This window comes from Bubalus kerabau, chromosome X, assembly GCF_029407905.1.
Source record: "Bubalus kerabau isolate K-KA32 ecotype Philippines breed swamp buffalo chromosome X, PCC_UOA_SB_1v2, whole genome shotgun sequence".
Classification (NCBI taxonomy): domain Eukaryota; kingdom Metazoa; phylum Chordata; class Mammalia; order Artiodactyla; family Bovidae; genus Bubalus; species Bubalus kerabau.
The window spans coordinates 6995329-7008401 of NC_073647.1; the positions used below are offsets into that span (position 1 = coordinate 6995329).

Below are 13073 nucleotides of genomic sequence, written 5' to 3' on the forward strand. Positions count from 1 at the left end.
GAGACAATACTTTGCCAACAAAGGTCCATCTAGTCAAAGCTATGGTTTTTCCAGTAGTCATGTATGGATATGAGAGTTGGACTATAAAGAAAGCTGTGTGCTTGAGAATTGATGCTTCTGAACTTTGGTGTTGGAGAAGACTCTTGAGAGTCCCTTGGACTGCGAGGAGATCAAACCAGTCCATCCAAGATGAGATCAGTCCTGAATATTCATTGGAAAGACTGATGCTGAAGCTGAAACGCCTAATGAGAAGAGCTGACTCATTTGAAAAGACCCCGATGCTGGGAGGGATTGGGGGCAGGAGGAGAAGGGGATGACAGAAGTTGAGATGGTTGGATGTCATCACTGACTCGATGGACATGAGTTTGAGCTCTGGGAGTTGGTGATGGACAGGGAAGCCTGGTGTGCTGCAGTCCATGGGGTCACAAAGAGTCAAACACGACTGAGCGACTGAAATGAACTGAAGAAGTGGAAGCAAGCTAAATGTCCACTAATGGTTGAATGGATAAAGAAAATGTGATAGAGATAGATACATTTAACAGACTATTATTCACCTTTTAAAAGGGAAGAAATCATACCACATGCTTCTACATGTATGAACTTTGAAGTTATTATGCTAAGTGAAATAAGCCAATCACAAAAGACAAATATTCCTTGATTTCACTTATATCACTTATATAAGGTATCTGTAGTAGTCCAATTCCTAGAAACAGAAAGCAAAATGGTAGTTCGCCAGGAACTGGGACAAGGGAAGAAAGGAGAATTGTTTAATGGGTACAGACTCAGTTTTGGAAAATGAAAGAATTCTGGAGATCTGTTACATAACGATTTGAATATATGTAACATTATTGAACTGTACACTTAAAAATGGTTAAGATGGTAAATTTTATGTTATGCATTTTTAGCACAATAAAAAGATTCATGAAAAAACATGGAGACAAAAGTGCAGATTCCTGACAAACCAAGTGCAGTCTCAGCTATTAAGATATTGACTGTCTAGTGAGTTCCTGGACAGCAAGAACTATGCTCTACTCACTGTTGTATCCTCAGCACCCAGCACAGTGTCTGGCAGAGCAGGCACTCAATAAATGTTGGCTAATCTAATGTAAGGTGCCTACGTGCTAAGTCGCTTCAGTCCTGTCTGACTCTTTGCAACCCCATGGACTGTAGCCTGCCAGGCTCCTCTGTCCATGGGATTTTCCAGGCAAGAATACTGGAATGGGTTGCCATTCCCTCCTCCAGGGCATCTTCCCCACCCAGGATCGAACCCACACCTCCTGTCTCCTATATTGGCAGGCGGGTTCTTTACCACTAGCACCACCTGGGGTATGTATCCTGTATTGGCAGGTGGGTTCTATACCACTAGCGCCTCCTGGGGTATGTATCCTGTATTGGCAGGTGGGTTCTTGACCACTAGCGCCACCTGGGAAGTGCTGATAAGGTAGAAACTATAAGATAGAAATAGAAGAATGAGAAAGGAAGGACAAGGAGCATAGAGAGATGAAGAGCCCAAGACAGGAAAGAAAGCATTGAGTCCTGGAAAAACCAGTATGTTCTAAATGAGACTAGGGGAAGGATATGCCTAGTGGACGTGGTCGGTCACGGGATCGATAAAGTGGGCAGATGTATAAAGCCAGTCCTCTGGTCTTAGTGCAAACTATACAATTACTCAGAGGCACATGTGTTGAACAGAATCATAGCTCTTTGGGCGTCGGGAAGAATTAGAAGAATTACAGGCAGCTATCCAGAGACAAGGGCTTTCCTAGTGGCTCAGTGGTAAAGAATCCGCCTGCCAATGCAGGAGATGTGAGTTCGATCCCTGAGTCGGGAAGATCCCCTGGAGAAGGAAGTGGCAACCCACGCCAGTATTCCTGCCTGGGAAATCCGACGGACAGAGGAGCCTGGTGGGCTCAAAAGAGTCGGACACGATTTAAGGAATAAACAAGAACAATACACTGACAAACACTGATACATTTCTGGCTTAATTTAAATTAGGGCTATTGGTTTCAGGTTGAAAGGTAATGTCAACTGTGGTCCTCCTACACCAAGTCTTTTGGACCACTTCCCCATCTCGCTTGGCCCTTGAGGCTTGGGCTCTGCGCATGCGCCGGAGGCCCCGGGTGGCAGCTAGTGAGGTCACAACGCCCCATCCCCTCACTTGAGGGCGACACGCTTTGGGGAGGCGCCCTTTTAGGACGTCAGCGCGGCAGCCTGGAACCCAGCACTGTGAGGGGCGTGGCCTGGAGGAGCCGTTACCCTCGTGACCACTGTCTGGGTTGCCCAGGCTAGCTGCGGGCGTAGAGAGGGAAAGGTGTGCGCGAAGAGAAGAAACCGAGACGGCTTGTGGCACCCCCAGGCCCCGGCCCCCTGGGGGCTGATGGGTGGCCATGGACCGGTACCTCAATAACTGCTACAAGGCTGCTCAGGCCGCTGCCTCTAAGGCGGCCGCCAGAAGCCGAACTGCCAACAGGGAGCAGTGTGGCTCCGTGAGTGGGGGCCAGTCGGTCATCCTCCTCTTTCTGGCTCCAGGGCTGGGTCTTGGGAGGGAAGGAGGGCGGGCAGACGAAAAACTATGGGGGAGGACTCAGCAGAGGCGTGTGGGTCCTTGAAGCTGGGTTTCTGGCTCCCAGACCCTCTGCAGTGACTAGAGCTCCCTCTGGTCGAGATTAGCTTTGAATGGAGCTCAGAGATTGGGTTGGTAACAGGGGTAAACTGGGAGGCCTTCAGGTTATCAACAGGGCGGTTTCTTTCAACCCTGAGTGTGTGTCTTTGGTTTATTTGGAGGTATTAGTTTAAGTAGATTAGTCTAAACTAAAATAATAGTACTAGAAACAAAAATAAGGTTTCTACTTATATCTGACAGGGCTCACAAAAAGACCCCATCCCAGAGATCGGAGCCACTAATCTGTTGGATCTTCCTCTGGGGGTCAAGCTTCCAGTTGTTCCTGGAAGTAATAATGTTTTCTATACTACAAATTTAAGTGAAAAGGTAAACTAACTTTTAATGGTGCTTAAGTGATTTTCTTGACTGTTTTCTGCTTGCTATTAAACTTGAAACACTGCTATTATTTTGCTTTGAGTCAACTTCAGTTTCACACACCAAGTGAAGTTAAAATGAGTTGAAGTATTCCGTGTCTGAACTTAATGATAGAAGGCTTCGTGATAGGCCTCCGCCACCCAATTCAGCCTTATCTCTGACCCAGACCTCAGCTCTGAAAGGTCGGGGTCTTTTCTCCCTGTCCACACATGGTATGATAATTTCTACTTCTGTGCCTTTGTCCATCTGGGTCCTGAAACCTGGCATGCTCTCCTCTCCTTCCTGATCTTCAATTTGAGCCATCTTTCAAGAGCTACTATATGAAGCCAAACCCCAACGGTTTCATCTTTCCTTAGAATTTACATTGCCCTTGATCTGCATTCTCTCACTCAGCACCAAAGTACTGTTTTTCTGGTTCAGAGTGCTGCACACACTGTTTAAGTCCTCTGCCTAACACTCCCCACCCTGTCCTTAGCTTTAGGCCAAGCCTGAAGGAGGTTTGGAACTCTGAGTGTGTGCTTTCATCACATTATTTCTACTTATTTCCTGATTTTACTTATTTCCTTACCATTCTCCTCTCTAGGGTGTCATCAAGGATGCATAGGGGGCTCCCTGGTATTTCTGATACTTGTCAAATATATATGATTTTTTTAAGTTTTATTGCTGGAAAGCAATATAATTTCTCTTTTCAAAACCAATACATTCTACCCCTTCCCACTAATTATCATTCCTAAAACACACTCAAAGCCTATTTGACTAAAAAGTGATAACACTCCTTTTGAGTTTGTAAATGTAGCCCTCTTCATTGGTTTCTTGTTCCACTATCTTCTATTTCCCATATTTACATTGTGTTACTCTTTTATTCACTTGTTAGCTACTTATTTCCTGATTTTTTCCCCCATACTTACACTGATCGCTCTACACTGTATTATATTGATTCCCCCCAAACACATGTATTTAATTATGATCAGGTACTATATTCAACTACCCTAACCACTAACTCAGTGGGATCCTTCTTTATCTTTTAGCAATATCTCCTCAAGGAAGTAACACTATATTTTGCACATTTAGTTGTTTTTTTTTTTTTTTTTAAACTCTACCCTTGACTTGGAGAAGGCAATGGCACCCCACTCCAGTACTCTTGCCTGGAAAATCCCATGGACAGAGGAGACTAGAAGGCTGCAGTCCATGCGGTCGCTAAGAGTTGGACACGACTGAGCGACTTCCCTTTCACTTTTCACTTTCATGCACTGGAGAAGGAAATGGCAAGCCACTCCAGTGTTCTTGCCTGGAAAATCCCAGGGACGGGGGAGCCTGGTGGGCTGCCGTCTATGGGGTCGCACAGAATCGGACATGACTGAAGCGACTTAGCAGCAGCAGCAGCACCCTTGACCACCTTGTAAGGTGAAGCTATGACAGGTAGATGGTAGCAGAGTTTAGACTAGAACCACAGTCTCCCAATTTCTTAGGCCATGCTTCTTCACCTGACCTTGCTGCTTTGTGAACTACAATCACTTTAGCAGAATACCATGGAAACGGAATTTAAAGGTCTTTTATATTGATTTAAATGCAAGTGGAAGGAAACTTACAGTATTCTACTGTCTTCTTTTCAGATCAGCCCATTGTCAGTATTCTCTCACTTCAGATTCTTCTTGCATGTTTTATTTTCAATGAACAGCCTAATCACCTTAACAAATTGAGGTTTAAAAGTGTGATTTCATTCATTTTACATATGTAACACTTTTCAATCTATGTGTTTGCAGCTTTATAAACCTTCTTATGACTTTAACCTGTCTGATCCTTACTGTCGGCTGCTGGAAACTGGCTATAAAAGCCTGCACGATCCACATTTAAAATCATACTATAGGCGAAAAGATATCTTGAGGAGATTAAAGAAAGGCGGCTATATCACCAGCAATAATAAGGTGGGTTGAAGTTTGCTTCCAGTTAACCAGCATAAACCCATGGTCTTGATGTAAGCTTGCTTCTGTACTTCACTGGGAACCTGTGTCAACTTTCAATTGAGCAATAAAGAATACCTGACAGAAAACTCAATGAATTACTCAATATTTGAGTAAAGAGAAATCAGGTGGCTGTTTCTAAATAAAATTGTTCCCACTTGATCATTTTTCTTTGATAAAAGCAAAAGGTAAACGCCAAATGATTTGAATATGTAAAGACATATGCATACACATTTATTTATGCATTGTCTCTCAGCTGTATTATTAGTGCCTTTCCTTTGGCTCTAAAAGTATTAATGGCACTGTATACCCATCAAGGGATACTTCCAATACCCTTTGAGAAGACTAGAGACAAAATGGAAACCTAACAGAATACAGCTTGATAGAATAAATTCTTCTGAAAGTTAAACATCCTTATTATACTGAACTTTAATAACATTTATTTTGTGTGAACCATATTATTGAAATAATATTATTTAGGTAGACATTTCCTGGTGATACAGCCACTGTAGAGAGATATTGCCTTCTAAACTATTGCCAAAATGTGCTATCACTAGCCTTGATCCCAAAATTGTTTCTAAAATGAACGTTCTTATGACTCTTTTCTCTGGAAAGTTTCATGATTGTTACAACTTTCTATTTATATATTTGTTTTTATAGGTTGTATGCACCTTGAAGGAATTGAATAAGTACAGGCAGTATCTCACCAGTTTGAAATTAGACTCTGAAAGAAACTATGTAAGGGAACAAGTAAGTTAAATACTTGAATTTGTTTTATTTGAGGCCTGTAAGAAAGTTTTTATGTAGGTTGTGGAAGAAAGACTTAAATGCAGGTTAATTAACCATTTGTAAACTACAGGACGTTTACCAAGCCCAAAACATGAGAAGTCATATCAAAGGACGAGGTTATTTCTGGCCAATATAAACACTGCAATTCTTTTTTTCCCTCCCAGGAAATGATTGAAAAACAAGTAAATAAATTGTATAAAACCAAGACAGCCTGTGACAGTCATGGCAGTACACAGTTCCAAGGTTGGCTGTTACAAGAAAATAAACAAACAACTCCAGACCAAGAGCTGTTGATAAAGCAAAGGTATGACCAAAGTTAATGCATATTTTTTGTGGACGTATTGTGGACTCCAGAAAACTGTAAAAGTACTAGAAATAATTGAAAGCAGAATTTAAAAAGTATTAGACAATTTAACTTCCTATAGTCTTCAATGTGGACTGAAAAGAAAGGAGATTAAGAGATAGCAGGGATTGGAAACTTTGATACCATAGCTAAGAAAGAGTTTCTTCCTGAGAAAATGGAGTCATGAGGAACCCAAGAGGTAAGACAAACTGATATTTGAAGAACAATTCCGAAGTACAGCTCCCTGAGCTTGGGAAACCCAAGTTCATAGTAGTAGAGGGAAAGGTGTCATTAGCACATTTCAAACTTAAGTTTAAGGAAATTACTGCCGGATAAAGCAGGGAGAGTTGCTATAACTTCATCTGATGTTAATATAAACAGGTGTTACCCCCCAACCAACCGTGTATGTTCATTTAGCTATTACTCACACACATTCAATCTTATGATTCAGCAGCTGAGCCCATGCCCCAGGAGGCAAATGGATGAGTTATAGTTCCTTCTCTTTTTCCTTTATCAGGGGTGAGGGCCAGTTCCCCATCACCTACCTCTTATATTCTATGGATTCATGTCATGATATGCCAGAATATATACTGATTCACCAAAGTGGCAGACTGGCAGTCTTCAGGCCTGTTTACACATGAGAGATTGTTCAAGGACTTGACAATGACAGAGAGGCCAATAGCCACTTATTTTTTAAGGAAAATTCAAATATACTTGTTTTTTGAAGTCAGTCCTTAAGTTGACTTCAGCCGTCTTTGGAAACTCATGTTACAGAGCTCCTGAATTATGACTAATCTCTGTATAAAATGCTTTAAATCAGTCTGTTCTACATTTTGCCATTGTCCCAACCACAGTAACAGTCTGATGAGTACATCATGGTGAGTTGGTGGATCAGGTTAGCTTAAAGAACTCTACATTCCTGTAGTTTAAGAAATAAAAAGCAACCCAGAAGGTGGTTTGGGAATATCAGAGTAGATAATACCAGCATAAGGGAAACACCCAGTTCATCTTCCCTTAAATTTTCACTTTTACTTAGAAATTTAGATATGACTAGCTTGGAATTAAACAAGCTTGAACACACGGCAGAAAAGCAGAACGTACTCCGGATAAAGGAAGAAGAAAGACGACATCGGGACCACGTTAGAAGAAAACTTAGTCTCTGGAGACAAATTGAAGAAGTGAGAAACACCAAATTATAAATATTGATGGGGAAATTATGTGTGATTATTTTATTTATAAACATTTTTAGCAGTCCCACCATATTACCTGAAGTTATTTCAGGTCTAAGAAATAAACCACTGCTTAAAAAATTCATTATTTTAAAATGATAAATGCTATTAATCTTGTATCACCATTATAACAGACAAGCTTTTACTTAACATAGTGAGACTGATACCACAAATTACATACCCATCATAGGATAGACACACTTCATCTGCTCTTAAAGTTTTAGAATTTAACTAGTGAAAAATCAGATCAGATCAGATCAGTCCCTCAGTCGTGTCCGACTCTTTGCAACCCCATGAATCACAGCACGCCAGGCCTCCCTGTCCATCACCAACTCCCGGAGTTAACCCAGACTCACGTCTATCGAGTCAGTGATGCCATCCAGCCATCTCATCCTCTGTCGTCCCCTTCTCCTCCTGCCCCCAATCCCTCCCAGCATCAGAATATTTTCCAATGAGTCAACTCTTCGCATCAGGCGGCCAAAGTACTGGAGTTTCAGCTTTAGCATCATTCCTTCCAAAGAAATCCCAGGGCTGATCTCCTTCAGAATGGACTGCTTGGATCTCCTTGCAGTCCAAGGGACTCTCAAGAGTCTTCTCCAACACCACAGTTCAAAAGAATCAATTCTTGGGCGCTCAGCCTTCTTCACAGTCCAACTCTCACATCCATACATGACCACAGGAGAAACCATAGGCTTGACTAGACGAACCTTTGTTGGCAAAGTAATGTCTCTGCTTTTGAATATGCTATCTAGGTTGGTCATAACTTTCCTTCCAAGGAGTAAGCGTCTTTTAATTTCATGGCTGCAGTCACCATCTGTAGTGATTTTGGAGCCCAGAAAAATAAAGTCTGACACTGTTTCCACTGTTTCCCCATCTATTTCCCAGGAAGTGGTGGGACCGGATGCCATGATCTTTGTTTTCTGAATGTTGAGCTTTAAGCCAACTTTTTCCCTCTCCACTTTCACTGTCATCAAGAGGCTTTTGAGTTCCTCTTCACTTTCTGCCCTAAGGGTGGTGTCATCTGCATATCGGAGGTTATTGATATTTCTCCCGGCAATCTTGATTCCAGTTTGTGTTTCTTCCAGTCCAGCGTTTCTCATGATGTACTCTGCATATAAGTTAAATAAACAGGGTGACAATATACAGCCTTGACGAACTCCTTTTCCTATTTGGAACCAGTCTGTTGTTCCATGTCCAGTTCTAACTGTTGCTTCCTGACCTGCATACAGATTTCTCAAGAGGCAGGTCAGGTGGTCTGGTATTCCCATCTCTTGAAGAATTTTCCACAGTTTATTGTGATCCACACAGTCAAAGGCTTTGGCATAGTCAATAAAGCAGAAATAGATGTTTTTCTGGAACTCTCTTGCTTTTTCCATGATCCAGCGGATGCTGGCAATTTGATCTCTGGTTCCTCTGCCTTTTCTAAAACCAGCTTGAACATCAGGAAGTTCACGGTTCACATATTGCTGAAGCCTGGCTTGGAGAATTTTGAGCATTACTTTACTAGCGTGTGAGATGAGTGCAATTGTGCGGTAGTTTGAGCATTCTTTGGCATTGCCTTTCTTTGGGATTGGAATGAAAACGGACCTTTTCCAGTCCTGTGGCCACTGCTGAGTTTTCCAAATTTGCTGGCATATTGAGCGCAGCACTTCCACAGCATCATCTTTCAGGATTTGGAATAGCTCAACTGGAATTCCATCACCTCCACTAGCTTTGTTCAAAGTGATGCTCTCTGAGGCCCACCTGACTTCACATTCCAGGATGTCTGGCTCTAGGTCAGTGATCACACCATCGTGATTATCTGGGTCATGAAGATCTTTTTTGTACAGTTCTTCTGTGTATTCTTGCCATCTCTTCTTAATATCTTCTGCTTCTGTTAGGTCCATACCATTTCTGTCCTTTATCGAGCTCATCTTTGCATGAAATGTTCCTTTGGTATCTCTGATTTTCTTGAAGAGATCCCTAGTCTTTCCCATTCTGTTGTTTTCCTCTATTTCTTTGCATTGATCGCTGAAGAAGGCTTTCTTATCTCTTCTTGCTATTCTTTGGAACTCTGCATTCAGATGTTTATATCTTTCCTTTTCTCCTTTGCTTTTCGCTTCTCTTCTTTTCACAGGTATTTGTAAGGCCTCCCCAGACAGCCATTTTGCTTTTTTGCATTTCTTTTCCATGGGGATAGTCTTGATCCCTGTCTCCTGTACAATGTCACCAACCTCACTCCATAGTTCATCAGGCACTCTATCTATCAGATCTAGGCCCTTAAATCTATTTCTCACTTCCACTGTATACTCATAAGGGATTTGATTTAGGTCATACCTGAATGGTCTAGTGGTTTTCCCTACTTTCTTCAATTTAAGTCTGAATTTGGCAACAAGGAGTTCATGGTCTGAGCCACAGTCAGCTCCTGGTCTTGTTTTTGCTGACTGTATAGAGCTTCTCCATCTTTGGCTGCAAAGAATATAATCAATCTGGTTTCGGTGTTGACCATCTGGTGATGTCCATGTGTAGAGTCTTCTCTTGTGTTGTTGGAAGAGGGTGTTTGTTATGACCAGCACATTTTCTTGGCAAAACTCTGTTAGTCTTTGACCTGCTTCATTCCGTATTCCAAGGCCAAATTTGCCTGTTACTCCAGGTTTTTCTTGACTTCCTACTTTTGCATTCCAGTCCCCTATAATGAAAAGGACATCTTTTTTGGGTGTTAGCTCTAAAAGGTCTTGTAGGTCTTCATAGAACCATTCAACTTCAGCTTCTTCAGCGTTACTGGTTGGGGCATAGACTTGGATTACTGTGATACTGAATGGTTTGCCTTGGAAACGAATAGAGATAATTCTGTCGTTTTTGAGATTGCATCCAAGTACTGCATTTCAGACTCTTTTGTTGACCATGATGGCCACTCCATTTCTTCTGAGGGATTCCTGCCCGCAGTAGTAGCTATAATGGTCATCTGAGTTAAATTCACCCATTCCAGTCCATTTCAGTTTGCTGATTCCTAGAATATCGACATTCACTCTTGCCATCTCTTGTTTGACCACTTGCAATTTGCCTTGATTCATGGACCTGACATTCCAGGTTCCTATGCAATATTCCTCATTACAGCATCGGACCTTGCTTCTATCACCAGTCACATCCACAGCTGGGTATTGTTTTTGCTTTTGCTCCATCCCTTCATTCTGTCTGGAGTTATTTCTCCACTGATCTCCAGTAGCATATTGGGCACCTACTGACCTGGGGAGTTTCTCTTTCAGTATCCTATTATTTTGCCTTTTCATACTGTTCATGGGGTTCTCAAGGCAAGAATACTGAAGTGGTTTGCCATTCCCTTCTCCAGTGGACCACATTCTGTCAAATCTCTCCACCATGACCTGCCCGTCTTGGGTTGCCCCACGGGCATGGCTTAGTTTCATTGAGTTAGACAAGGCTGTGGTCCTAGTGTGATTAGATTGACTAGTTTTCTGTGAGTATGGTTTCAGTGTGTTTGTCCTCTGATGCCCTCTTGCAACACCTACCTTCTTACTTGGGTTTCTCTTACCTTGGGCGTGGGGTATCTCTTTACGGCTGCTCCAGCAAAGCATAGCCATTGCTCCTTAACTTGGACGAGGGGTATCTCCTCACCGCCGACCTTCCTGACCTTCAATGTGGGATAGCTCCTCTAGGCCCTCTTGCGCCCGCGCAGCCAAGTCTCCTTGGACGTGGGGTTGGTCCTCCCGGCCACCGCCCCTGGCCTCGGGCTTAGGGGCGTGGGGTGGCTCCTCCCGCCCATCGCCCCTGGCCTCCTCCCGCCCGTCGCCCCTGGCCTTGGGCTTGGGGCATGGGGTATCTCCTCTTGGCTGCCGCCTCTGACCTTGGACGCAGGGTAACTCCTCTCCTCGCCGCCCCTGGCCTCGGGCATGGGGGCGTGGGGTAGCTCCTCCCGCAATGCCCAGACAAGGCTATTTGTTCAGGCTCTCTGTCAGAATACATTTAAGGGCAACATATTACATATAATAATTCCTCAAATCTATAAGAGAAGATCACCTTTCCAGCATCTTTTTAGATCTACCTTTGAAGCATAAGCCCATTCTAAAGCCAATGTAAGATTTTCATTATGGTTGTCCAAGTTCCTATAAGGGCCTTGTGTGTGTGAAGTCACTCAGTCGTGTCCGACTCTTTGCGACCCCGTGGACTGTAGCCCACCAGACTCCTCTGTCCATGGGATTCTCCAGGCAAGAATACTGGAGTGGGTTGCCATTTCCTTCTCCAGGGGATCTTCCCAACCCAGGGATCCAACCTGGGTCTCCTGCATTGCAGTCAGACGCTTTATCCTCTGAGCCCCAATTTGATCTAATTTGCTTATTGACCAAAAAAAAAAAAAAAAAAAAAGATTATAAAAGAGAAGCCCTGCTGACTACTATGACATTGTGCTCTTTAGGAATGGAAAACCAAAGAAATGTTACTGCTGTCAAAGATTGGAGAAGAAGTAAACAGAGAATTGAGATTTGAAGAACAACGTAAAAAAGTCAAAGAAGATGCTCACCGTAAGGTAGAGTGACCTTTGAACAATAACTTGGGCTATTTTGAGGAAAGGGTTTTGCTAATGTTGATATTTTAAAGTGTGGATTTTCAAAAGTGACTTAAATTCACAAGGATAGCTATTGATGGAAAGAGCCAGTCTGGTCTGAACCTGGACTTTAAGGGCTGGTCTAAAATGGGACCAGTCTCCCGAAAGTAGGCAATGAGTTCAGTTGGACCTAGTTATTAAAATACATTCTTCAAGCTGGACAGCAAAAGGAAACTTACCCTTATTACCTTCCTAGCTCTGTACTCTGATTTTAGAAATCTCAAGAAAGAGGGCTTCCTTAAAATGTACCATCATATTTGAAGTATCTGTTATACATTTCCAGTGGCAAGTTGATATTCAATTTTAAACATTGAATATATATTTTTTAATATTTAGAAACAAGCACAACTCGAGAAAAAAATCACTTATTATTTACAAAAAATGCAAAGGAATTACCTTCAGAGAGAAGGATCAGAAGAAAATGTATTTGCAAACAGAAGTCAAGATGAAACAGAAGGTGAGAGAGAAACAATGAAAGACAAAGGTAAGTAGAATATGCATAAATATTTATTATCAGTGGCTTTGTAAAAAAAAAAGCCCTCTATGTGCTAATATAGTGAGGTGACAAAGCCCTTGCAAAGAGAAATTCTAGAAGCTCACACTTACAGGCACTTCCCAGTTACAGGTCAAGTTGTAGAGAATGCACAGACACCCCCACACATTCACACAATACTGTTATGTTACAGACATTATAACAAATTACACACTTCTGTAAAGTGGCTCAGCAGACAAGACTGCCTTTACTAGGAGTTTAAAAAGGAGCCAGTAGAGGAGACAGAACAACAAAAAAAAGGGAAAGAGACAGTTATATATAGATAGAGAAAATGAGCCAGTAAGACAAAACATTACCTCCAAAACAGACTGAAACAAAGAGGGAGACAATGAATGAAAAATAGAAGGAAAATTTTAACTGAGGTCCACTAAGAAAAGAGTATACAAAACAGTAAGCTAGAAAGAGAAAGAGAAAAAAAATTAAGTAGAAAAAAAGAAGAGACATTTAAAATATCCTCAACAAGAAATAGAAATAGAAAGAACAAAAAGGTTGAAAAGGAGAAAATATGATACAAAAAGAAAGAATGAAATGGAGATATAAAGAGGAGGAAAGTGAATGAATGAA

General features: G+C 42.1%; 1 protein-coding gene across 5 annotated transcripts in view; it reads left to right on the forward strand.

Moving 5' to 3' along the window:
• The first annotated feature begins 1558 nt into the window (after nucleotides 1-1558).
• LOC129639074 (fibrous sheath-interacting protein 2-like) overlaps nucleotides 1559-13073 on the forward strand; it is a 72858-nt gene continuing 61343 nt past the window's right edge. For 3 of the 5 annotated variants that reach the window (XM_055563943.1, XM_055563941.1, XM_055563944.1), the window contains exons 1-8: nucleotides 1559-2486; nucleotides 2864-2989; nucleotides 4801-4962; nucleotides 5659-5748; nucleotides 5952-6091; nucleotides 7167-7308; nucleotides 11768-11878; nucleotides 12293-12440. In XM_055563943.1, the coding sequence (XP_055419918.1) occupies nucleotides 2388-2486; nucleotides 2864-2989; nucleotides 4801-4962; nucleotides 5659-5748; nucleotides 5952-6091; nucleotides 7167-7308; nucleotides 11768-11878; nucleotides 12293-12440 (1018 nt within the window). In that variant the 5' untranslated portion in view covers nucleotides 1559-2387. The remainder of the gene's footprint in view (nucleotides 2487-2863; nucleotides 2990-4800; nucleotides 4963-5658; nucleotides 5749-5951; nucleotides 6092-7166; nucleotides 7309-11767; nucleotides 11879-12292; nucleotides 12441-13073) is intronic. The other 2 variants (XM_055563946.1, XM_055563945.1) reach the window with 2 other exon arrangements.